Source organism: Lepisma saccharinum, chromosome 8 (genome assembly GCF_977018435.1).
Source record: "Lepisma saccharinum chromosome 8, izLepSacc3.1, whole genome shotgun sequence".
NCBI lineage: Eukaryota > Metazoa > Arthropoda > Insecta > Zygentoma > Lepismatidae > Lepisma > Lepisma saccharinum.
In genome coordinates, this window is record NC_139236.1 from 10,134,271 (window position 1) to 10,162,023 (window position 27,753).

Here is a 27,753-nt window from a genome sequence, read left to right on the forward strand (position 1 = left end):
TTCTTAGATTGGTTATAGCCATGTTGATTTGCACAATTCATCAGTTGCACCTTTAAACGCAGCTGTGATATTTTTTAATGATGTCCTGCAGTTCTGCTAAGTGTGTTTGGATGTTTGATACCTTACAACTGATTTTTTTAGGCATTTGACTTTCGTTTATGGTTGCTTGAGTTTTGACAAGTTCAGTTTGGACCTCACCTACCCTGAGTTCTATACCCTGTCCAAGCTAACTGTAGAGCAGGGCCGTGCATATCGGCAGAGGAGAAGGAGGAAAATAGAGTGGTAAAAGTGCAGCGTTGCCAACCGTACGGTCTTACCGTACATGTACGGACGTACAGTCCAGACTTTAGTCTGTACGCTAAATGCACGGCATTTCAAAATTTGTTCTTGCAGTTTTATCTCTAATATTTCCCTAAGAAATTCTTAAACCAATCGTATGGACCTGGAGATAAAAATATGGTCCGTTTGCCATGTGTGTTCAGTATTATCCTTTTCAAAAGTTTGCAACGCTTACAGAGAGAGTGGGTAGCTCCTGTTGCCCATTACACAATCCCGTTTCTCTCACTTTTCATTGGTGGAGCCATCTCGCAAGGTTGACTTCCCCCCCCTCATTCTTGGCATCAATTTTGAGGATGTAATCCACGAGCTGTACTTGGATGTTAGTTATCTCTCTGAACACTAGGGCTCAAATATCCTGCAAATATTACATGTTCTTGCAGAGTTTCAAGATCCTATTATCTGATCTAATCTATTTGGAATCATTGTGAAAGGGCTTGACATTGTTACACCTGGTATGGTAAAAAATTCCATGTGGTATGATGGGTGTGTTACATACTTATACAGGGTTTTCGTAAATGATTGTCGGGGTTACAAACAAGCACTGTACTTTACGTAATAAAGGTAGATACATGCAATTTTTTGCAAAATGTTAGAAAACTCACCAAGTTTTTATGACAAAGTCACAAATGTTCCATGTGCTCGCCTCGCGATATCCTGCAGATATCTAAGCGTTAGTCCATTTCCTGCCACACTCGGGATAGCATATCACGTGTAACACTGTTGATGGAATTCGTTATGCGTGTTTTCAGTTCCTCGATGGTAGTGGGTAATGGAGGATAGTAAACGGTATCTTTTACGTATCCCCAGAGAAAAAAATCGCAAGGAGAAAGGTCAGGGGAACGAGGCGGCCATGATAAAAGGTTTTCATCCTCATCACTCCCGCGCCCAATCCAACGTTTTGGTAATTTTCTGTTGAGCAATGATCGCACTTCACAGTGGAAATGAGGTGGGGCTCCATCCAATTGCATGATGAAGGTGTTAGAATCTTCTTCCACTTGAGGAAATAGCCACTCATTCAACATATCCAGGAATGTCAATCCTGTAACCGTTCTCTCCATGAAGAAGAATGGACCGTACACCTTTTCTCGTGACACAGCACAAAAAACATTCACTTTAGGCGAGTCCCGAACCAATTCAACAAACTGATGAGGATTTTCCGTTCCCCATATGAGCACATTGTGTGTGTTTACTTTTCCACTTAGGTGGAATGTCGCCTCGTCAGTGGAAACGAAATTCTCGATGAAATTGTCATCGTCAGTCATGAGATTTTGCATATCGCTGGCGAACGTTTCCCGTACACGACGGTCGTTAAGTGTTAGCTTTTGATGCAGACTTAGGCGGTATGGTTTCATGTTGAGCCGTTTTCGTAGAACACTCCATAATGTTGTCTTCGGTATGTTTAGTTCCTTGGATCCAGCAAGAATCGATTTCTTCGGGCTCCGTAGATAGGTTTCACGAACTCGCTCCACATCATGTTCCGGCACTGATGGTCGACCACGGCTTTTGTTTTTGCAAATGCAACCTTTTTCCTTGAACTGTGCATACCACCTTCTAATCGAATTGTCTGATGGTGCATCTTTCCGATATCGCGCACGAAAATGTCGCTGCACAACTGTAACGGACCTCGTTGCGTGATATTCAAGGACACAGAACGCCTTCTCACTAGCAATATCCGCCATTTTGAAAAACTGCCGCCTAGCGGCAGAATCTGGAAACATAGGTCTATGAAACAAATAAGGAACAAAACTTGTTGAGTTTCTCAAGAATATCGTGCATTTGTGTTCACCGTGTCATTCACCCAAATCGGTTACAACAATGAGGAAACCCCGACAATCATTTACGAAAACCCGGTATATACTGGGCTTGATTTGTTGACTGCCTGGTTGGAGACAGTTTGGTGGATAGCTGCAACCAGTGGCAAAGCATGGCATTTTTATGTAGTCATCACAAGACTTGCCAAGGTCATTAACTATTCAATGTAAAAGCTCGCTGCAGTACCATAGACCTTACAACTACAAAAGACAAATTATGCTGTCCCATAAGATGAGAACTATGAAATCTGTTTAATTTACATTCTTCCTGTAATTAAATATAACAAATTGACATGTACAAATTACAAAGTAAACATAAGGCTACAGTACAGCATGTATTTTCTTTTATTGTTGACATTACTTTTGTGAATTGTCAGTTTATACAGTGTTAATAACTTTAATAATACTGTTAATAACACTAAAAATGATAAACTTGGCAGAAAATACCTTGGGAGAAATTGAGCTATACGAAAAAGTGACAATTCTAATGTATTATTTTACTTTCAGTGTTGAAAACTGAAATGCAAACACCTCAATTGTTGAGTTTAAAGGTAAGCATGGGGCTTACTCAATACTTCGAAATCTCAAGTCATGTTAAGTCGAGCTTTTACTTTGGTTTTAATAATGACAAGCAGGTTTCATATAACTCGCTTTGTATTTTTGCTCTTTAAAACAAGCGTGTTGCATGCTTCACAATGCAAGAAAACTCTGAAGAAGTTTAAGTTTGATGACGGACAAACCCTACTATGGTTGTGCCTCCCTGATGGTGCAGTGGTAGCGTTGTCGCCTTGTAATCAAGGGGTCCCGGGTTTGATACTTATTGGAGGCAGATAGTGGTTCGGATCCCACTTTAAACTGTAGGTCGAGTCCCGATTAGCCTTACTGTGCATAAAGTGGACTTAAAACACCAACTCAAACTAAACCTACTATGGTTGTAAATGTAGGGGCTGAGAAGAAGGCCTGTTGCAAAACCAGACCTTCAAGGACGGGGATAGTCTCTAGTCTTTCTTGTCATAGGCTGTCTGCGGAGAACAGCCGAATGCTACCAAACATATGTAGTAGTGATTCGTACAATTGTGTGCTGAGCTGGACTGTGTAACACCATTGCACTGAATAGGAAACATGGCGGGAGGGTTCGGTGTGGGGGAGTAGTGCTGGGCTGGCATTTCGATGCACTAAACTTAGAGGATCTCTTGTATATTTCTAGCTGTTTCATGCTTTCGCTTGGCTTATTTTGCACAAATATATGAATATTCTGACTTATTTTTTTCTTCTCTAAAATATTTAAAATGCAATCCTTTTATTATTTTCCTTTGTCATCACTGCATCTCCTGATGTCTGGTTGCAACTTCATTATGAATGTCTTCAGTTTTGAGCATCTGAGCTACACTGCTTCTGATAGCATTCAGTTCTTTGGAGGTAGACACAGGATGTCCACAAACATAGGACCCAAAGAGTTCTCAGAATACCTGATGTTAAAATAGCCTGCTATCATGTCGTATACCATGGAATTGTAAGATCAAAGACATCTTGCTTGATACTATACATGCTGAAACCTTGGTGAAGTGAGGCACAACCCACATGATTGGGACTTATGCTGATTCAAAACTTGCCTACAAGTGGCATTTGAAAATGTAGAACATTTTTGTAAGTGTTCTCTTTTCCTTCGTAAAGAATGCCATTCAAATGCACAACAAGGAAACCAGCAGGGTGTCTTTGAAAAGTTTTAATAATTTTATGTATTTAAAATTTTTTACAACTAGAAAAATCCAAAGATAGGAAGGTATTAAATACACATTGTAATTAATTGTGTGTGGCCGCAGTGGCTCAGTCGGTAACGCGTCTGACTACCATGCTAAAGGTCCCGGGATCGATCCCCGGCTGGTTCAAATCTGGGAACTTTTCTAACGATGGAAGGGGGCCCAGCGCCCACCCAGCGTCGAATAACATGGGTACCTGGTGGAAACCCTGTGGGGTAAAGGCGGTCAGGGGCGTGATGCTGATCACATCACCCCCACTCACGACCGGATCAAGAAAGTGTGGGGCGTTACCCCCACACCCCCTATATGCCTTCATGGCGTGGTGCTATGCACAGGGGAGCACTTTTTTTTTTTTTTTTTTTTTTTTACCTTTTTGTAATTAATTGTACACAAATTAACTGGAGCCATGAATGTCCAGGTTTGTTGGGTTTCAAAGCATCTAGCTTCTATTTACTTGGTACTAACAGCCTAGCTATTGTTTACTTATGTCACACTACAATTTGAACTTTTATTATTAAATATATTTCTAAATCTATCATTGATCCTTTTGTGGTCACTGATGACTACTTTACATTATCTACATATGCCAAGGTAAATAATATTTTCTCCCCTCAATCAAAACTAAATTCAACATCAGATATAAGGTGCGATTTGAACGTGAAGGGAGGGGGTTGGTAGAAGGGATTTCCCCTTTTCCCTTGAACCATCCCACCCTCTGGTTATAATGACACATCCCAACCATGCGCGTCCGGAAGGGGGGGCAAGGGCGGGCCATGGCCCCCACCTGGAAAATTTAATTGAACCAAAAATTATGTATTTCACACATATAATTTTGTTTTAGCCACAATAATATGGGTCAATTATTGCATGAACACCATAAATTCAAATTTAAGCAAAGTTTGTTTAGGGAACAATACTATTTTTGGGGAAAATATGCCTTGCTTGCCCCCACCCTGGAAAAAAATACCTTCCTTGCCCCTCCCTGGAAAGAATCCTGCGGACGTCCATGATCCCAACCAGGGATAATTATTTTGCACCCACTGGATATGTAAACTATATTATTAAATTTGTAGTACTTATAGTGTTCCAGTTCAGTTCAACTAAATCATAAGTCAAATAATCATACTTGCAGACTTCTATTTCAGTTCAGTTAATTTTAGAGCCCCATAGCTAGTATATATAAAAATACACACACATCATTAAGAAATTAATTTTAGGTAGACCGCTGCTCATCAATAATTGCCTATCAGGGGCATAGTAGTGTCAACTCTGACACCAATATCGTCATCACCAACGGGGGTATAGCACAGCTGCACACGTGGCCCTAGGCAGGAGCCATCTCTGTTTTCAGGCTTTGTCGATTACCTCTCCAATGTATCAGCGAGAACCCCGATTTTATTTGTGCGTGTGGAAAATAAGTGTAGGTGTCCGTGTCCTCACTGATAACATAAAAAGCACATGTACATGCGTTCTAAGGAACGTGAAACAAGCAAACTGGAAATCAATGAACTATCTTGTATCACAATAAGATCAGCAAACTCTTAGACATAATTCATATCCTTTATCTTTTATTTGAAGGAACTTCTTTAAATAAAGGTTTGGAAATATTTTTGCAATTTTGTCAGGTTGGTTGCGAAGCTCGGTGTCTACTTGACAAAAATAAGGGTTTTATCACTTTCTGCGTGCGTGTATGCCTTTAAAAGGATTGTCCAATTGTGGACAAACTGTGCCTATCATCACGGAAAAATATGGATACTTTGAACCAGCTCCCTCAGTTGGTAAGTCTTAGGTCCTGACAGAGTTCATCAAATCAAAGTGCTTCTTTATCTTTGTCAGAGAAATCACTTGAAATCCCCCTCATGTTGGATTAAGCATTTTGAGAATTGGCTTTGGATTATTTCTTGTTCAAGTTTTATCTCTTGCCATCGCACAATACCCTTAACCTTCCGATTACCTTCTACAGCATCTTTAAGAACCAAATGTAAATTGTGACTAATGCAATATACATAATAAGCTTGATGCACTATTGTCTGTTGAGCATCCCTCCCGAAATTTTGAGAAAATTTAAAATTTTATAATAAAGCAATCTTGGGGAAAACCCAAAGTGTAACCCCTCTTAAAATTATCGCTGATTAAAACTTTTCTCTTTCAATTTTTTTTAAAACGAAGGTTAAAAGTTGTAATTATGGAATATTTTTTAGTGTATTCCACCTTTTCTGCAACGTAGCTTAATATCCACCTTTACAATTCCAACTGCCTTCAGAAAAAAAAAAAAATTGGGTATGGCTAACCCCTTGAGGTGCAATTTCTATGGTTATTTTTTTCTACATACACCGATTTCCCGGCAATATTAATTTGTGTTAAACATTGAATAATTTTGCCCCGCTAGCATTCCTTACCTAGCATGATGGGAAATCATGCCATAATTACTGCGAACGTGCACATACGAAACCACCAGCCTTGGACCTATCCATAACTGTCTTCCCGCATTCAGGACCCCTTTACCTCGGGAGCCTCAGGGCACCACCCCGGCTGCGTTAATCTAGTTACGCCCCTATTGACTATAGTGCCACATTGCTACTCATTCTTACTTTGTTTCTGAGTTGCCAACTACTAGTATTGGACGTAAATTCGAATCAATTAATTTGGATTCTTGTTTAACATGTTGAGTTTGTTACATAATTTTTAAATAAAGAATACTCAATTTAAACCCAGGCAAACATGGGATTAGTGTTAAATAGTGTCAATTATTGCTCTTTATTATATGCATGTTAACAGTGAAAATAATTTTAGTACTTTTTTCCTGAATCTTTATGTAAATGAAGAATAATTTTTTTAAAACTTATTCCAAAACTTAATTTAGAATGGCATTGATTTGTGTTCCATTGTATATCAAAAATACATTTAAGCAATTAATGTCCAATTGTAAGTATACATAATATATAGCTAAGAGAGATTCTGCATGTGAGGCTATTAAATAGTTTTATGGGGAGCTATTGGTAAACATCGATAAGATTAGTAAGATAGTAAACCCACAAAGTCCACCCACACTAATAAAATCAGAAATCACACCCTCCTCACTGCTAGCTGCTTTCCACTAATAATGTCTATAGCAACTGTTGTTGGCTTGGTGGCTGAGCGCTTTGTATATTGACACTGAAGTTCCTGGGTTTGAATCCTGTCGTGGGCATGGGTGTATTTTGTGAGTGTCCCTTCATGAATGTCTCTTTCTCAGTCATTGAGCCAACTGTCCAAATTGATTGCTTTTGTAGCAGCACAGGCATCAAATGATAAAAATGAGATCTATTTGAGGCGCATCTTGTGATCAAGATCCTCAAATCATTCACATGCCATGCTTGCTAGTAAGGCGAATATGATCTGAATTTCGTGACATTAAATCTAGACCACAAGTTATGATGATGTGGATATTAATTTGCAACAGTTAGATGCATATAGGTAGTATTCAGCTGGAATCAAAAATTGAAAAGATCTTCTCTTGTGCTTATACTTCTTTTGCTTAGAAGTTACAATTCATTAGAAGGCGATGGTGGGTTTAAATTTATTTACAGAGTGTAGGAAGATAACCTTCACCTTCCTTCCTATATCTAAGAATCTGTTTCTACTCTTGATTATTTCCCTTGTGTTTTATGACTTGTTTTCTCTTTTCCTCACTCCCTTGACTTTCTTTTCTTTCTCTCTCACTCGAGTATCTTATATTAATTTATTTTCTGCTTCTTTGAGATATTTTATTTTTCCTCTCCTTCTCAAACTTCTTTTTGCAGCCTACAATTGGTTTTCAGTACATTTCCTAGTTCACAGTAGAAGACAGTTGAAAACATTGAATTTGTCTAGTGTAAACAGTAGAAATTTCCAGCAGGAAACCCAAGTAACCAAAAGTGGTTGGGCCAACATACTGAAAATGGTTAGCCAAATGTAAGAACATACCGTTTGGCAATTGTAATTTTGGCCGTGGTTCCAACGTTGGCCCAACACATGGTTTTTACATTGGGCCAACGTATGGTTTTATGTTGGACCAACATAGTTGGACCAACGTACTGAAAACTAAAGTATAGATAGGTTAGAGTTCTGACACATGCATAATTTATTGTGAGGTAAATGTAAACAATAGTACAATTTAACAACAATTTATGAACAACATTTTTAATTCCACCTCCAAGAGCAAGAATAAATAAATTGAACGGCATTGGGAGTGTCACTATTCATCTTAGCGACCCCAAAAACTATGGATTCCACACTAATATCGGTCGTTTTCGATTATTTTTATATGTCGCCCCCTTCCCACACCCACCCATAAGGGTGCCAGGGGTGTCTTACCCCAACAGTATTTCTTTCCACATTGTAAGTCATATGTGTACCAAGTTTTCTCATCGTGAATGTCACCACTTAGCTTAGCGACTCCAAAAACTATGGATTCGACGCTAATGTTGGTCATTTTTGACATTTTAATTTTCACCCCCTCTCAACTCCCATGCCGATAGGTAATGAACTTGGAGTTGAACGACATTAGGAGTGTCACTATTCATCTTAGCGACCTCGAAAACTATGGATTCCACATAAATATCGGTCGTTTTCTATTATGTTTACATGTCGCTCCCCTAGGTGTGCCAGGAGTGTCTTACCCCCACAGTATTTCTTTCGAGATTGCAAGTGATACGTGCTCTAAGTTTGGTTGAAATCGCTCCAGGCGTTCGATAGTTATGTCGGAACAAACATATATACACACATACACACACACACACCCATCCATTTTTATATACTATAGAGAGATGTGTGAAATATGTACTTTTTGGTTGACTTTCATTTTCCAGGCGGAGGGCGTGGAATCCTCTTTCCCCCCTTCCGGACGCCTATGCCAACAACCAGTATTGTTTGTTCCTGAACAGCATGTTTGATATGTTCTTGACAGTTCAGTACATGCACCATAGGCCCAGCCAAACAATAATTAAATATAATTTCCAAATATGTAGATTTCGTTTTAAAAATGTAACAATTTCGTTTTACTTTTGGACTCTTTTTTACCTCATACTAAATACTTTTGTCATATTGTTATTGTATTGTTCAGAAGACCAATATTGTATTTCATTTCGATCAATAAAATACATTTTTCAGTCGATTTGATTGATTGATTTGGTGTTTTGAGTCCACTATATGCACAGTAAGGCTAATCAGGACTGGGCCTACAGTTTATAATGGGATCCGAACCATTATGTGCCTCCTACGAAGTTCATTTCTAGGCACATTTTCAAGGAAAAGTCGCCCTACTATTACAACTTACTCTCTCTAGTAATCCCCAATGCATTACAGAAAATAATCATATTGTGAGCGAAGCGAGCAAGAAAATTCTTAGATCCAATTTTTGCAAACTGAAAACAATATTGATTTAATGGGGCGCAAATAATTTCAGAGTCGCCATGGCATTCTCTCTTTTACAATTCTTTTCATTTTGATCGTTCGGTGACCAGGTCCGACTCCTGCTGCCCCTGAACTTGACGAGACTGTAAGAAAAGCAGCAGTGCGAACGAAGTGAGCAAGAAAATTTTACGAAACGTATCTTTATTTGCATCCTTTGTACCAACTTTGGATTGCTTTTATTAGGTTTTTATCCACTCCTTTCTTCTCTAAGGATTTCCATATCTCATTCCAAGGAACTCTATCAAAAGCCTTTTGTAGATCTACAAAACATACATGTGCCTTTTTATTGTATTCTATTGTCTTGTCTGTTATTTGTTTGAGGGTGAAAATATGGTCTTGTACACTTCTTGCTGGTCTAAAGCCTGCTTGACTTTCTTCCAATTGCTCTTCGACATATTTTCTGAGTCTATTCTCCAGGATTCTTGAATATATCTTCCCTGGCACACTGAGCAATGAGATTCCCCGATGGTTTCTACATTCTCTATTATCCCCTTTCTTGAAGATTGGGATTATTACTGATATCTCCCATTCCTTCGGTACAGTTTTCTTTTCCCATATAACATTCAGTAGGTTCAAAAACAGTTGCTCTCCAGCATTTCCCATGTATTTAAGCATTTCTGGTGTTAAACCATCATGTCCACTAGCCTTACCTAACTTCATTTTCTTTAATGCTGCTTTTAATTCTTCTACTTTGATATCATTTATTTCCTCTTCTTCATCCTCCATTTCTATATCTTCTGTTCTTTCGTTTCCTGTTTGAACCTCCGTCCTGTTAGTTTGTGTTTCATCCTTCAGCAATTCTTCGAAGTATTCCTTCCATCTTTGCATGATTTCTTCTGGTTTTGTTCTTAGTTTACCATCTTTTCCTTTTATGTATTTTAATGGGCTTTCTTTATCTTTTCTCAAGGTCTTTAAAACTTTGTAGAATAGTTTTTGATTTTCTCGGCTGTTCTCTTCCATACTTTCCCCAAATTTTCTCCACGAGTTCTTTTTAGCCTCTAACACTTTCTTTTTAACTATATCCCTTTGCCTCCTATACTCTTCGAAGCTTTCTAAATCATTAATTGATAGGTACTTTTTCCACAGTATTTTCTTATGCGTGACTTCTTCTTTCAGCTCATCTGTCCACCATGCCGTTCTTTTCATTTTGTTTCCAATGTATGTTGTCCCGCAGCTTTCCTCTGCAGACTGTAGCAAAATCTTCTTAAATTCATCCCACAATTTATCTACGTCTCTTTCTTCCTTTTCATGTTTCTCTTGTATCTTTGCTTCTATTAGTTGCTGATATTTTTCTTTAACTTTTGTATCTTTTAATTTGTATGCCTTTATTCTTATTTTATTTTGCTTTTCCTGTCTTCTTTTTCCATTAGTTTTTAGCACTCTACTTCTTTGTACTACTCTTTCCATTATTAATAGTTTATGGTCGCTCCCAATTTCCGCCCCTCTTTTGACTCTGGCATCTCTTATCTTTCTCATTGTATTTCTCTCTACTATGAAATAGTCAATTATAGATTTTTCCCTTCTTGTTGGTTCTTCCCTGGTGTATTTATGGATTTCTTTATGTGGGAATTTAGTATTTACCACTACCATGTCGTTTGTTACACATAATTCTAAGATTCGTGTACCATTATCATTTAATGTCTCTTCTCCGTGTTGTCCTATTACCTGTCTCCATTCTTCCGTATTGTTTCCTACTCTTCCATTTAGATCTCCTACTATCAATACTTCTTCCTTTCTTTCATCTATGATTTTCTGTAGTGAATCATAGAACATGTTTTTATTCTCTACTGTATCATATTCATTTGGACCATAAACTATTATCATTACTATATTTTCTTCTTCTTCTTTAATGTTAACAATCATTATTCTCTCACTTATGAATTCCCAATCTATTATATTGTTTTTCTTTTCTTCGTGGATCAGAAGTGCCACCCCTCCTCTAGCTCTTTCCATTCTCGGTACTCCACTATATATCAGTACACATCCGTCATCTAACTCAATTTCTCCATTTCCTTTTTTCTTGGTTTCAGTTAGGGCTAAATATTTTACTTTGGTGTTCTTCATTTCTTTTACTATTTCAACTTCTTTTCCGTTAAGGCCTCTGATGTTCCAAGTTCCAAAAGTCGTATACGTCGTTCCAAAAGTCGTGAGGACGAGAAACCACCAGTCAGAGGAATTTGAAATAACAACAGGAGTTAAACAGGGAGATATACTATCACCATATCTATTTATAATACTATTAGATGAAGTAATAAAGGAATGCCATATAAAAATGAAACAATTTCAGGTAGGATACTGGAATATGAAATCAATTAAACTAACAGAGCTCATGTACGCTGATGATATTATACTAATAGCTAATACACAGGCTAGTTTACAATATAATCTAAATATTCTTAATGAAGAATTAAAGAAGAAGAATATGGAAATAAATACGGAGAAAACTAAAACAATGATAATCAGTAGAGAAAAGACAAACCATAAGATAAAACTGAATAACGAACCTTTAGAACAAGTGACAAATTTCAAGTATCTTGGAATAATTATAAACAGTCAAGGAAAAGAAGAGGAAGAAATAAGAGATAGAATCATGAAGACAGGAAAGCTATATCAAATGATAAACCGAGGATTTATAGGTAAAAAAGAAATATCTACCCAAACAAAATTCACTGTATACAAAACAATTTATATACCAACACTTACATATAGCAGTGAAAATTGGACATTGACTGGAAAACACCTGCAAAGTGTACAAACAATGGAAATGAGGTACCTTCGAAGAATAAGTGGGAAAACCAGGAAAGATCGGATAAGGAATCAAACCATTCGGCAATCTTTAAATGCTCAGCCACTACAAGAAACAGTTGAACGTAATCAACTTAGATGGTTCGGCCATTTGAGCAGAATGAGTGAGACGAGACTGCCAAAGCAGATATGGGAAGCACGTCCACAAGGAACAAGACCAAAAGGAAGACCAAGAAAGACATGGAATATGAGTGTCAAAGAGATTTTGGAGAAACGAAGCATAAGATGGAAAGAGGCACAGGAAAAGGCGATGGACAGAAACGTCTGGATAACTCTCTGTAACCCCTCGACACCGGCAGGTAGAAGAGGACGCGACTAAGTAAGTAAGTAAGTATCTTTATTTGCATAAAATTTGAAATCGAGAGGGGGGGGGGGAGTGGACCTCTGTGCCCCCTTCCTGCAGGTGCTCTTGGCCGTCTGGAAGAGAACTGCAAGAAATATGTGAAAACTAATTCAATCTTGAGTGTCATTTTGTCCTGCTACTCTTAGATTCTGCTAGCCTTGCTTTTCTTTACTCCAATGTTTGCCCTCCCCCTTGCTCCCTAGAATTGTTTTGCGTCCAAGGTTGCGGGCGCGGGGGGGGGGGGGGCAATGCACCCTGCCCCCCTGTGGTTGTGCCACTGACTAGGAGTCCTTCCTGCGACAAGGTCAAGGTAGAAGGTCGGAAGCGAGTGGAAGGAACGAACGTCTGTTTTGGTCCATTAGTCTACGCATTAGGGTGGGTCGAAAATTGGCCTTTAAAAAATTCAAATGGGATAAAGGTGCATTGTGATTTTACTATCTCGCACATAGAGTATTATTGGAGCTGAGCCGATATTATTTGAACCAATGCCCACGCCGATGCCGATACTCTTATGGATTCCCACCGATATTGATGCTTTAACAATTACATTAATGTATTGTTGATTTGGTATTTTTAAGTCCACTTTGACTTTATGCACAGTAGTTATGCTAACCTGGATTGGACCTGCAGTTTTTAAAGTGGGATCCGAACCACTATGTGCCTCCACCGGGTATCAAACCCGTGAACATTTGATTACAAGGCGACGACGATACCACTGCGCCACAGGCCCGTAGCTACAACTGACCTCCAGGGAGGGGGGCGCTCACGGATTATCAGGGGGGGGGTTGTAAACCAAGTACATTTTTCAAAAGTTTAATAGTATTAAGTGAAGGTAAATTGTGTGTGTCGGGGGTCATTAAGTTAATTTAAAATATAAAATTTAGAAATATCATACAAATACTACAGTTTTTCTTCTATATCTTCTAAAACATCTCTTGAAGTGCTAATGACTGCTACTGACACCATCCCTTCATACACACTCCATACTATTTTTGATGATACAGATATTTATATCATACATGTTAAAATGTACAATATTCACTTCAATCATAGTGCCTACCGTACATTCCACCCCCGGCCAAAGTTATTCAACTTGGGATATGTTGACATTTGCGGATAATGACATCAAAGTCACAGATTTCTGTCAAAGGAGAGGCTGCAACAGGGGCAGGGAAGATACAGATAAAGAAGGCTCCCTTTGAAAGAACTTTCTACTTCTAAACACTTGCCGCTGCTTAGACTTCTGCTCATAAACAAGAATAACGAACGAAGTTGTGAACAAAATAATATATTCTGTCTACATTTTCACTCTTCACCTCAAACAAATTGGAATACAAAATAGTTTTACCTAATGTCAAGAAAGCTGGCGGGGGGCAGTACCAGGGGGGGGGGGGCTAGCGACCCTATCAGGGAGGCTTAGCCCCCCCGGCCCCTGCCTGGCTACGGTCCTGCTGAGCCATCGGGGAGGCCCAACAATTACATTCAAATATTATTGGCTTAAAATAATTTTCTTGAAATGAATTTTAGCCGAACAAAATTGCCTTGTTCTACCCAATTGTTATGCTAAAACAGAGCCCATTTTGGCATAATAGGATACCATTTTTTCCCTAATATGGTGTATGCCTGCATGGAGCCCAAAAAGTACTGCAATTATAATCATAAACAGACTATTCAATATATTTTTCCTCATATCGTGATTAAACATCATATTAACGAAAAACACTGATACGGATCTCAACCATAACACGTCATTTGCATGGAAATTCAGTAGTCTGGTTTCAAATGTAAGAGATTTGCATATGGAGACCAATTAACTGAACTTTCGATATTCTTTTGTGCACCAATTTACATAAGAAACAATTATACAAAGTTTTAAAATATATAGTCGGTATTGCTGCTACAACTATTTTTGGTCGTCTTCTTCCTAGAACGTCAAAAAATATTTTTTCAAGCTGTGCTCAGAATCGCAAGCTCCTATATACTATATATTATGAACTCTTTTCCCCGAGTTTGTTTAGGAATGATTGTTCAAAATGCCAAAATCCGCCATCAATCCTTTCTTGGATACGCCACTGTAAGTGAGGGTACCAAAGGGACAAAATAGGTCCCAAAGAGCGACCTGGGAATATTGGACGTAATGTTCCCAGTTGTCAAAAGTGGCGTTGCGATCGAAACACGGAAATAGATTACAATGAGTTCTCGTTCTGTTCGGGACAATTGAGTCTCTTTCTTTCCTCGCTCCTTTTGTATCCAGGAGAACAATACAATAGCCAGAGCACCTCCTGTGCGGCGGCTGTGGGACTTTTGCAAGCGCCGTTCTCACATCAATCACGAGGGAAAATTTGTATCTACTCTGACATATACTTATTACGCTTTAGAGTGAAATGGTGTTATCATGCTACGAATTTATTACTTCCTTATATCACATTTATGTTTCTTGAATTGTCGTCCAAGAAAATGGAGGGGCTCTTGTAAATTTCTTGTCGATATTTCGCAATGACGGTGTTAACACTACAGTAATTCTGAACACAATGGGATACAACGTTATTCTATACCGTAGCCTTTGTTGGTATTGCCAGTTCCAGCGGCGTATGTATGATTTTATCTAAGACAGTGGTATTCAACCTGGGGTACTCGTACCCCTGAGGGTACGCGAAGACTTTTTAGGGCGTACGCACAATTTAAAATAATTATAAATAATGAAAACTGTTTCTGACAGAGATAAGTTGAAAATGTAATAAAGGGAAGCAAAGAAAATAGACATTTCTTTGTCAACATTTTCCTCAAAGTAAATATAAAAAGGGAACGATTGAGTATTTCATGTTACTTCCCCCACCGACCAACAGACTAAAGGATTCTAACTCTGATTTATTATTAGTATGCTCAGAACTTGTATTATCCTCTATTTCCAAGTATCGGTTTTCGTTAAGAAATGTGCTATTAGTGATGAAATTCTGGGATGTAAACAATTACCAGAACGTACAAGGGATACGTAAGAAGCTTGTTAGTATGATAAAAATATGCACCAGTGAAACAGAAAGTAAAATTCGTGTGGGTATTAATATGTCAAACAAATTTACAATTCATGATGGGTTAAAACAAGGAGATGCATTATCTCCATTGCTCTTTAATTTTGCCTTAGAACATGCTGTTGGGAAGGTAAAAGAAACTAATGAAGGACTAAAATTAAATGGTGTGACTCAGTTGTTAGCATATGCAGATGATGTAGACTTATTAGGGGATGATATAAATACAAGTAAGAAAAATGCTAAAATATCTTTCAAAACAGCTGGAGAGATAGGTTTTGAAGTTAGCAAGAAGAAAACTAAATATATGCTTACAGGCCGAAACCAAGTGTTAGGTAATAATCAAAATCTAATTATTGATAACAACTCGTTTGAACCAGTTTCCAAATTCAAATACTTAGGAGTAATATTAACAAATGAAAATTATATTAAAGAGGAAATAAAAAAGTAGGCTTAATTCAGGAGATGCATGTTACTTCTCTCTTCATAAACTTTTGTCTTCTCGTTTAATATCTAAGAACAGGGGCGGCGCCAGAAATTTTCGACCGGGTGGGCAGAAGCTCCATATTGATAGATTAGGGTGGGCAGTATAAATGCAAGACCATATATAGTATATATGTGTATGTAAGACGTATGTATCCCCCTCTCTCTTACACTCCCGATTTTCCTCTTACTTCTTTTCCTTTTCTTGATTTCCTCTTTATCTTTTCTAATCTATTGTCGCATCTTGTTCCATTTACTTTCGCTTTGTCTCTGATGGACACAATTATTTCAAGGAAGTGTTTACCCATGCGCAGCCATACATTCTAGTAACATTCATTCATGCATGTTAATAGAGTAAAATAAATGTGAATTAGGTTTATTTAAGCTTGTGTTCCAAATACAAGACACATACTTGCTTTTATGTATTCGGCGACAGTGATAGAAAGTGCGTGACGTGAAGTTTCTCGTAATTTAAATGCATGTTCCTGAGCATAGTATTTTCATCGTATGAGTTTTTGACTGAAAGAGTTTTCTTACTCCTTGGGGGTCACTTTTCTTTGCTTACAAGGTTTGCACAACTGAGAAACCTATCTGAATGTTTGTAGTAGCGGCGATTGGGTGCCAACATTTGAGGGGCAAGGACAATATACTTTTTTCTTGGTAGAAAAGGCTTAGCATAAAGAGGCCATAGTGCGGGGGCAAAAAGTGGCAAAATGTGGCAGGGGAACTGCATTCCCCACTTCCCGCTCATCCTAATCGCCGCCACTGAATATTTGGAATACAATGAACGTCTTATTAGGAATGATTTAAAACACACACAGAAAACCAATTTTTTGATCATTGTCCATGAAGTATTCCTAGGCTAATGAAAGGCTATTTTGACAAAATATCACTCATAAGTAATAAAAAAGTAAGATTGAAAAATCTGTTCAGAAGTGAAGAGATTATTAGCTAAGTTGATATTCGTTTCCTGAACTGTCATGTTACTAATGCGTGAGAAGCAAACAATAGGTTTGGTATGGTTTCATGAACATATTTTTTGAGGTAACAAAATGATTTAGGACACAAGGAATTCATCAAAGTTGATCACCGTACCAGTAATAATTCATCTATTTTTCATAGATGACTTGGGTTGTATGGCGTAACCATTTCGAACACACTAGAATGTCAACCTCTATCCTGTGCAGCATACCCTGGAAACTTTATTCTTTCAGGGCAACGAGTCCCTGGCGCCTGGAACCACTGTTAAAGTAATAATTTATGAGGGCTTGTATTTTGAGTGTCAGCATGTGTTTGATTTCGCCCCTTCGTTACTTTCACCTAATCACCATTGAACCTTATCTTAGCCATTATCAAAATGAGCAGAAAAATGACTTAAAATAAAACAAATCAACCAGAACTTACTCTTCCAAAAATTGAGGGTCATTAGTTCATACCTCTTAGAAAATCGAGGTGGTAATTTCAATCGCACAGCGTTTCATTAGTGGATCAAGGCAGCTAATTCCATGAACAATGACGTTGTTTTTCGAAAGTCTCAAATATTTATCTGTCAATCACCCTCTAAAAGTAGACGCATCTTCTGTGGTGATAAAATGATACGTTTGGTGCGTCTTTCTGTATATTTTTTCCCCAATGGCATAACGCTGCCGTATTATAATGAAGAGGTCATGTGTTCAACTCCCCCCTCCTCTGGTGGATGCACAATGCACACTGGTTCGGACTACTCGTTAAACTGTATGTTTAGTCCTATATGAGCCTAAAAGTGGGCTTAAAATCAAACTAACAAAATCGTCTTCTGGATACTTCGTGACATAACTTTTCCTCCTTTACTTCAGCTGCATCTACAGATTCTGTTGACATTTTCGGCTGATTCATGTGGCAAAATTTATGTGTGGAACGAGTATTTCTAAATAGTAAGCCACTCATTAGCAAATGATTAATTCTGTAGCTTTTTCCATACTTAATATTTATTCAGTTCGGTATTGTAGTGATTATTGTGATTCGTTCTTATTAGTAGAACGAATATAAAGTTGATATTCCACATACCATATTGATATTTGAAGATGACAGGTAGCTATATAAAAATTGTAACGAAATGAAAAAGGGACACTTCTGGAATTTCAATGCAGAGTTAATTAAAATTATACTATACTATCTAGCATACTTAAACCCGAAGGTTTATGGCTGCATCAACACAAGCTCTCCATTGTCCCTATCCTGGGCAAGATCAATCCAATCTTTTCCATCCTTACCGATTTCCTTTAGGTCCATCTTAACATTCATCTTCCTACAGGTAGGTCTCTCACCATCAGGTTTCCCAACGAGAATTCTGTAAACTATTCTTTCCTCTGCCATTCGTGTCGCATGGTCTTCCCATCTAAGTCTTCTTGATTTAATTATTCTAATAAAAATTAAAAAGTCGAAATAATGTTTTGTTTTGCCGGAGGAAGTAACGCTAAGATGATGTTTTTATTTGTTTATTTGGAGATTATTTTAACCATACTCAGGCCGCGATTTATATACGTATGTGGAGGCCCGGAGCAGCACCAAAACTTCACTCCAATCCAGAGGCACAATCACGAATTTTTGTCTGGGGGGGGGGTGCCAGGATAAACGTACCACTAATAATAATAATAATAGTAGTAGTAGTAGTAGTAGTAGTAGTAATGATAATAAAAAATTTAATAATGATAATATTATTATAACATTATTAGTATTGATTTGCTTTATTTTACTTCGCTTCTTGTGCCACTTTTGGTTAAGTTGCGAAGATGGGGATGAGTGATGATATGATGAAATTGATGAATGGACACTCACAAACATCCATGCCTAAGCCGGGATTCGCACCCGGGACAAACATTATTATTATTATTAGTAGTAATAGTAGTAGCAGCGGTAGTATCAAATACGTTATTACCCTCGTAAATTATGCAAAAAGGGGGTAGAAGTTGGTGCTAAAGCATTTGTGTTCGAACAAACAATCTGAATTATTTTTTCAACACGTTCAATTTCATATTAATAATGGAAAACAAGCACGCAAACTATTTTTGAAAGACAGAAAATGCTTGATAAATGAATTCCAAATATAATTGTTTTTTACATTAACATGTATAACTTTCATGCACGATATATGTTTCACATGCAACATGGAAATATAGAATTCATTACAGAGAAGAATGATAAATTGCGAGCGAAGCGAGCAAGAAAATTTTTGGATACAATTTTTTTGCAGGCTATAATGAATATTGATTTAATAGGGTGGAAATAATTTCACGAGGCGCCAATGGATTCACTCTTTTACAACTTTTGTGCCTCGCCGATGGTGTAGTGGTAAGATCGTCATCTTGTAATGAAGGGGTCCCGGGCTCGATACCCGGTGGAGGTACATGATACAGTGGTTCGGATTCAACTTTAAACTGTAGGTCCATTCCCGATTAGCCGTTCAGTGCGTAAAGTGGACTTAAAACAAAAAAATCAATCTTACAACTCATTTTTATTTAGATCGTTCGGCGCCCAGGACCGACTCCATCCACCCCCTAGCTACGGTTCTGAACTTGATAAGACTAAGAAAAGCAGGCATTGCGAGCGAAGCGATCAAGAAAATTTTACGAAAAGTATTTTTTATTTGCATAAAATTTGAAGTTGCGGGCGGTAATTGCCCCCTGCAGGTACACTTAACCGTCAATGTTTTCCCCCCTTTGCCCCCTAGAACTTATTTCAGTCCAAGGTTGGGGGACAATCCCCGTGCCCCCTGTGCTTGCGCCACTGCTCCAATCCCCTCTATACAGTTTCAGTTATAACTTCTCGCTAAGTTACATGGTGTGGTTTGTTATTATATTTTTCCCACATCCGAAGTACTTTTTTTGTCATTATGTGGTACTTTTCAAAGCAGTCTTTCCCAGTGAAGGCCCGGAGCTGCTGTCCTCAAGTTCACCCTAAATTCTGATCTAATCTTGATCATACACTGAATAATTTTGAACCTCCTAAGCCTACTAGCTGCTTTTAATGATTGAAGTGTTCATTTGATCACAGTTTTTGTTTCAATAGCTCTAGTAATTCCTTTCACCTTCTAATAACAAAATTGGCTTTTTATGTGTTGATAATATGTGAATATTTGTAGCATAGATAATATTCACAAGTTAAATATACATATTATGAACACCAGAATACACTTATGTATTGAATCATTCATATATCCCCAAGTATATGTACTTATTGAATTTGATTGGGTGGGCAATCGGGTGGGCACAGGATTTTTTGGGTGGGCCCTTGCCCACCCGTGCCCACCCCTGTCGCCGTCCCTGTCTAAGAAACTAAAAGTTAAAATATACAAATCAGTAATTTTGCCTGTAGTATTATATGGATGTGAAACTTGGTCCCTTACATTGAAAGAGGAACATAAATTGAGAGTATTTGAAAATAAGATCCTTAGGAAAATCTTTGGACGTAAAAGGGATGAGGAGACAGGTGAGTGGAGAAGGTTACATAATTTAGAACTAAAAAAAAAAAGTGAGAATCATAGAACTTAAGACCTTCTGTAAACAAAAGCACGTGTATCATAACAGTGTTGCCAACTTATGACAATAAAATTATCTACGTAGCCTACAAGATGCAGAGACGTTCTATTTGTCAACGGACGCGTTATAGCAATGTTTCTCTTAAGGAGGCCCTATCACTTGTTGGGAGTTAATTTGATACGTAGCTTAAAAAGAACAATTAAATATACATCTTGGCTGCTCGGTGGCTGAGTGCAAGTAGAGACGATTACCCAAATGTGAAAGATAAAGTCTTAAATGTAAAAAATAAAGAACAAAATGTATATTTTATCCATGGGCGTTCGGAAGGGGGTGGAAGGGGGGCTATGGCCCCCCTGGAAAATGAAATCAAAACAAAATTATATATATTTTTACATACAATTTAGTTTCAGCCACAATAATGTGTGTTAATTATTGCCCTTGGGGAAAATGTGCCTTGTTTGCCCCCCCTGGAAAAATACCTTCCTTGCCCCTCCCTGGAAAAAATCCTACGGACGTCCATGATCTTATCCCGTACCGGATGTGACAGTTCAGTACCAAATGATTCTTCTTCTGTCGTCTTATGCTAAAAGTAACCTTTGCTAGGAAATTCGATGACACATTGAGAAAAATGACGTTTTTAAAACAGCTGTTTATTGATTAAATTCATTGGGGTTTGAAAGTATGATTTATTATTACTATTGCACATATGTAAGTAAGCTGATAGATTTAGTTTGATTAACTAAGTTCTTGAATCGTATTCATCGTCTCGGTAACTAATGACATAAAGTGCGTGTCACAGTGTGGGGGATCTACACCTCAATGCCACACATTACAACATGCTCCAGACTTTTCTTCAACGTCTCTAAAGTTATGCTATCCCAAAACACTCGTATTCCCTTTTCACCTCTATCTAAAATTCTGGGATAAGCAGCAAAAACGCCGAGGGAGACTAAAACGGCAACTCAATGAAGCATTGTCACTGGAAAGAAAAGTGGGGGAAGAGGACGGTAAGAGGCAGTCACATTTTATTGCACCCTACATATAAAATGCATATTTGCATGGTTTTTTTTAAAAAAAATTACCATGTTTTTCTTCTTTCTAGAGCGAAGGTGTTCATTTTCAATCAACATCCACCCATACCCCTCTCGCGTCTTGCCCTCATCTCAACCTCACGGTCTGCCATTGCCCTCCCTCACCCCCACAAGTCTTACAGAGTGTGAGGGTGTTTGTGAGGTCTGCAGTCATGAGGGTCGCAATCGATGGTGCACACCTCTGCTATGGTCAGCCCATCTGTGTCCCTTCACCCCACAGCACCCTCACTGACATCGTGAAATCAAATTATCATGTGCCGACATTTGCCACACCACTTCAGTTTCTTCACCGACTTAGTGCGAAGGTATTGGGGTTGGCAACAACCTAATAGCGGATTTCTTCCGCAGCATATAGTCCGTTTTAAAAAAGCTTGCCAATGCTAGAAAAATATGTAAATTATCCCGGAATATGAATTTTAAAATAGCTTTTCATTAAAGGTTTCTGCTTATAATAATAATACGTGATGATTGAATAAATTACAACTGATCACGTGAGCGGCAAGAAAGTAGCGCCAGTTTCAAATATGGCGACTTCCATGCGTGCAGGAAGGTCTCCGTGTTCTCCGAGTTTCTTTCAGAAACATCGGCAAGGACAGCCGTTGAAAAGTGGCGAGAAGCAGATTGTACTGAACGTTTATGCAACATTCTGTCGGTGGCATCCTGAAAAAACAGTGAAGGAGGTGGTGAAGTTGGTGTCCGAGTGCAGTGGTGTGTCAGCGTCTTCTGCTTTCGGTGCGTTGAAAGAACGGAAAACGACCGGTGAAATTGTGACTCCCGGGAAGAAACACAACGTTGTTGCTCGTGTGAACAAGTACACCGATTTTGAAATAAGCGCAATACGGCGCAAAGTGCATTCCTATTTTTTTAATCAAGAACTACCCACCGTGCGGAAGGTATTGGCGGATGTTAATAACGATGAGGATCTCCCCGATTTTAGCGCGTCCTGGGTTCGTTTATGGGAAGCGAAGTCGGCAGACAGCACTCATCGACAGGGACGATATTGTTTTTTGGCGCCGAAAATACCTCCGGTCCATAAGGGAACTGCGAAAGCAAGGTAAGAACATTTATTACTTGGATGAGACGTGGGTAAACGCAGGACACACTGTGAGCAAGGCGTGGCACGATAGCACTGTCACCTCCAGGAAGAAAGCTTTTCTCGAAGGACTGTCAACCGGAATGAAGTAACCGTCAGGAAAAGGCAAGAGGCTCATCATTGTTCATGTTGGAAGTGGAAGTGGGTTCGTGGACGGTGCACAGCTAATTTTTGTGTCCAAGACTACAGGTGACTACCACGAAGAAATGAACGGTGATGTTTTTGAGGAGTGGTTTTCATCTGTTCTGCCAAAACTTGACCCGAACAGTGTTATTGTGCTGGATAATGCTCCCTATCACAGTGTGAAATGTGAAAAGTTGCCAACCACTGCTTGGAAGAAGGCTGACATATTAGCTTGGCTGAGCGAAAAAGGCGTTGTACTTCCAGCTGACGTGCTCAAGGTGGAACTTTTGGATCACGTTTCGCGTATGAAGCCAAGCTATGACAAATACGTTGTCGACGAAATGGCGAAGAGAGCCGGGCACACCGTGTTGCGTCTACCACCTTTCCATTGCAACCTGAATCCCATTGAAATGATATGGGCTCAGGTCAAAGGGTACGTTGCGCGCAACAACAAGACCTTCAAGTTGGACGAGGTCAAGAGACTGACTGAGATTGCCATGTCTCAGATTTCGGTGCGTAACTGGGCGGACGCAGTGCGGCATGTCATTGAAACCGAAGAGCGGAAATTGTGGGAAGTGGACAACCTGACAGACGATTTAAATTTGGAAAGATTCATTATCCAAGTTAATGACGGGGAAAGTGAATCCGAAGATAGTTGTGATGAAGATCTGACAGGCATCGAACCTCTCCCATCGGATTAAAGTAAGTAAATAGTTTTCCCTTGCATAAATAATGTGAGTTCTTATTGTTTTTTTTTTTCAGTGCTCAAGAAAGAGAAATGAATGGAGATAAACAATCTATTTTTTATGTATGGGCTTATCTTTGTCTAGTTTCTGCTAAAACTGGCCGGACATTGTTAGACAAAGGAGAAAAACAATTCTCTGCATGTCAACAATGTTGGGCAATAGCTTGGTGAAAGGGGTAGCAAGGAAAAGAAAAGGCTTGAATTTACTGAATCGACTCTCGCTCTCTTAGTTTTACTTTGGCCCCGTCATACTGAGAGAAAAGGGAGGGAGGAGGGACCTGTTAACCCAGTTTAAGATAAATGAATTTTTTGAAGTTGAAAATATGTTCATACCTGTACTTCAAGCTTCAACAAGAACACGTATTTAATCACACTTCGAAAATTTATTTTGCTTCAATGTGTAGGGATGTCATAAAACATAGGAATACGTTTTCTTTTCATGTAACGTATTCGAGTGAAATGCGAGTGAACAACAGCATATGATGACCGCGCCATCCATGAACAGCTGACGCGGAGTGATACGTTACTCGAAGTGAGACGGTTGTTTACAGAGGGTCGGAAGGTTCGTGATTTTTAGTTTACATAATTTGTATTCATGTCCAGATATTATTAGAATAATTAAATCAAGAAGACTTAGGTGGGCAGGCCATGTGGCACGAATGGAAGAGGAAAGAGGAGTTTACAGTATTCTTGTTGGGAAACCTGATGGTAAGAGACCTGTAGGAAGGCCAAGACGAAGATGGAGGGACAACGTTGAGATGGACCTAAAGGAAATCGGTAGGGATGGAAAAGAGTATATAGATCTTGCACAAGATAGGGACAGATGGAAGGCCTGTGTTGCTGCAGCCATGAACCTTCGGGTTTAAGAAGGCTAGAGAGTTAGTTAGATAGTTCATCTCCCGAATACGCTTCTCTTTAATTGCAGTGAGTGGAAAGTAAACTATCCTTGCCCCTCCCCTCCCCCTGCACAGTTAAGACATCTAATCGCCGCCATTGTGTGCATACATTTTTAAATAACAAAAACAACATGTAAGTAAGAAACGCCACGTGAACGAAACACTGCATAAAACAATGTATTACGTTCTCACCAATCGCGCTACGATGCCCGGGGTCTCTGATTCGAATCCCGGTCTGGGCATTGATATTTGTGAGTGTCAATTTCATCATATCATCACTCATTCTCATCTTCGAAAAATTAGCCAAAAGTGGCACAAAAGGGAAGTAAAAAATTCAAGTCAATCAATCAACCAACCAATATCATAGGAAATGGAACACGTAAATTTAGGGAAATGCATGACCCTGCATTAAACTACATTTCCCCTCAACCCCTGAGTCTAATGGCACGAAACAAAACCAATCTCTAGAGGAAATCATAAGCTATGAATTTGGTTCAGTGAATTTAGGACGTAAATTACATAGTTTCTTACATATTTGCTGCTTTTTGTGTCAGAAACCAACTATTACGCTAATTCTAAAAATTAAGGAAAATATTTGAATCTTTCTTATTCAATTAAGATTTATGGTAGCTCTATCAAACCAAAAAACATATTTTAGAAAATTTTCTGTTCTTTCATTTTGGTTATCTTCACTTTTTGTGTAAAATGCACCTATTTCGAGATATTATTTTCTTTTAATTTTTTAGTTGAATTTTTGCAGTCATTTTCCAAGATGGCGGCTTTTCCCCAAACATTTGGATGGCGGATTTTTAATATATTATTCACTACACCATTCCGCACAATCTGGCACAAGAAACATTTGTATTGCAATTTTTTTCGGGTTAGGCTCTTGTTTCCCGTTCGTTTCCTCTACTATGAATACAATATTCCGAGACAAGCATGTGACATTTTTGGTTACCAATGAGGCTCGTTCGCCAGAGGCGTAGGAAGTGCAGCGAAGTGCAGCGGCGGCGGCAGGATTAATCATCTAGGGGTGCTGAGAGGGTGCGGAAAAAGAATTAGGGGGTGCGATGCTGAAAATAAGGTTAACATGAAACACGCATGCAACCTTTCAAAACTGGGGGAGCAAGGTGCAAAAAGTGGGGGAGGGGGGGCAAGGACAGTTTGCTTTCCCTTGGTAGATAAGTGCATAGTGCGGGGGCAAAAAATAGCAAAAAGCAGGGGACAACTGCACCTCTAATCTCCGCCACTGATTAACACAAATTACTGACTGAAATGAAATTATATAACTTTGGATTGACATTCATTTTCCAGGGAAGCTGTATCCCTTGCCCTCCCTCTGGATGTTCATGATGATATGTATTAAGTCTTATACTCCAAGAAAGTGGTCATGCAGTGCAAACATTCAGATACACGTTGCAGTCTTATTGAATATGTAGTGAAATACAAAATGAAATTTGCCTTTAAAATACAATTTTTGAACCTTTTCAATGTAACCAATAACTACTGCCACAGTAGTTGTATTGGTACTACTATAAACTCAGGAAAGTATGAACCCCCCCTCAAGCAGATTTGCTCTACTTAAAACTTGCTCAACATGGCCATATGAGCTTTTTTCTCTAGTGTGGAACCCCTGTTTAATCCAAGATTTATGTAAAAATGCCCTCGGGAATATTTCGGAAAGTATGACCCCCTCAGATTGATTTGGCTATACTTACAAAAGGCACTTCTGTGAGATTGTTGTCCATAAATTTGTTAAAAATATTGGCCACACACCCACAAATACACATACACCCATACATACACATACCCATACATATTTATTTCTGGTTTAAGTTCAATTGGGTACCAGGCTCAATTTGTTTATCTAATATTAAAACAATGTAATTCTTCTAGAATTGCTCCGTGACTCTCTCATTTCTTACATCATAAACATATGATTTTTCACCTATGAGAATAACACTACATATGGTGTCTTCAGGTAAAGCCTCATGGAATTCACAGATAATTTTAATGTTTGTCCTGTCATTAACCACAACTTGTTTCCTTTTTGAAGTGTTGATGACAAACATGGGTCTCTGTGTTTTGAATTCATCTGGTGTGTAATACATGTCAGTATTGCCAGTAGTAACCCTTTTGAAAGCCGAAAAAGCCTCATATAATTTGAGGAAATCATCCTTGGACATGTCTAAATTGTAATTTTCTCTAGGGAATACCTCATTTCTGCCATTTTTAAGATATATGTTCTTGATGTTGCAGTTATCAAATTTACTTGAATTTTTTTCCTGATTATTGTGTCTTCCAGTCTGAAACAATACCACTACAAAATCCGGCATGTCATATTGTATGCTGGAGAATGAATTTGTAGCATCAAATTCATAATAAGTGCCAGATGCGGGCTTCTGTACGCATTGATATGTGTAAAATTGCAGAGGAATCTGTGGATTTTTTACTATATCTGCTTTGTGTTTAAGAGCGTAACTGGCCTCATATTCAACAACTGGGATTCTTAGCTCCATAGTCTGAATAATGCATTTGCCTGCATCTGGTAAGGTATTAGGCAAAGCTTCCCCTGTAGAATTTAATGTACTGTACCTCATCAATGCATTATTATCATTTGCAGCTCTTCTAAATGTAATTCTTAACCCCCCCTTCCACATAATTTCTTTGTAATCCGAGAAGAATCCTGGCAACAGGCGCATGGGGAACAGCACAGTGTGGCTCTTGGTTAATATCTTATCACCAGCTTCAAATCCACCGATTCTGTAGTAAGAAGCCTCGGTTTTGGATAATTTTAGTGTGGTCAAAGCTGTGGAGGTAATGCCGGGATAATCCACTCTGTTTATAACAACGCCATGTTTTCTGATCTCAATTTCAGAGAACAGATGCGGCACAAAATTATCTACCAATCTTATATTTGAATTTGCCGGATAATCTGTTCCATCGAGCTTTACAACATCAAATTTGATGTATAGATCTGCTCTGTGGGGGTGTATAAATCCATCCCCTACATCAAGATCAACCTCAATCTCTGTGTTGGGTTGATTTAAATTTGCAAATGTCCTCCTGTTTGGAGGGAATGATTGTAGCTCATAACTCTCAATATTTTCCATTGTATGTATTTTTATTTAAATGTTAATCTCTATGATTGCAGTTGTTGTGGCTCCAGCAAAATCAACTAATTCTTCTTTTTCATTAGTGACCATCAATTCAATGTAATCTATTCTATTATGGCACACAGGAAAATATAATGTTGGGGATGGATTGTAGATGATTGGCTCCATGAAT

The 27,753-nt window shown here is 38.5% G+C and overlaps 1 protein-coding gene across 1 annotated transcript; it reads left to right on the plus strand.

Annotated features, from left to right (window-relative positions):
• The first annotated feature begins 22,907 nt into the window (after positions 1-22,907).
• LOC145991348 (uncharacterized) lies at positions 22,908-23,525 on the plus strand. Its single transcript, XM_083127349.1, has one exon. It carries the CDS (start codon positions 22,908-22,910, stop codon positions 23,523-23,525), a length of 618 nt encoding a protein of 205 aa, XP_082983475.1.
• The last annotated feature ends 4,228 nt before the right edge of the window (positions 23,526-27,753 follow it).

What these genes read in the sequence shown, in the direction of transcription:
- LOC145991348 (XM_083127349.1), top strand. Translation starts at nt 22,908, where the DNA reads ATGAACGGTGATGTTTTTGAGGAGTGGTTTTCATCTGTTCTGCCAAAA.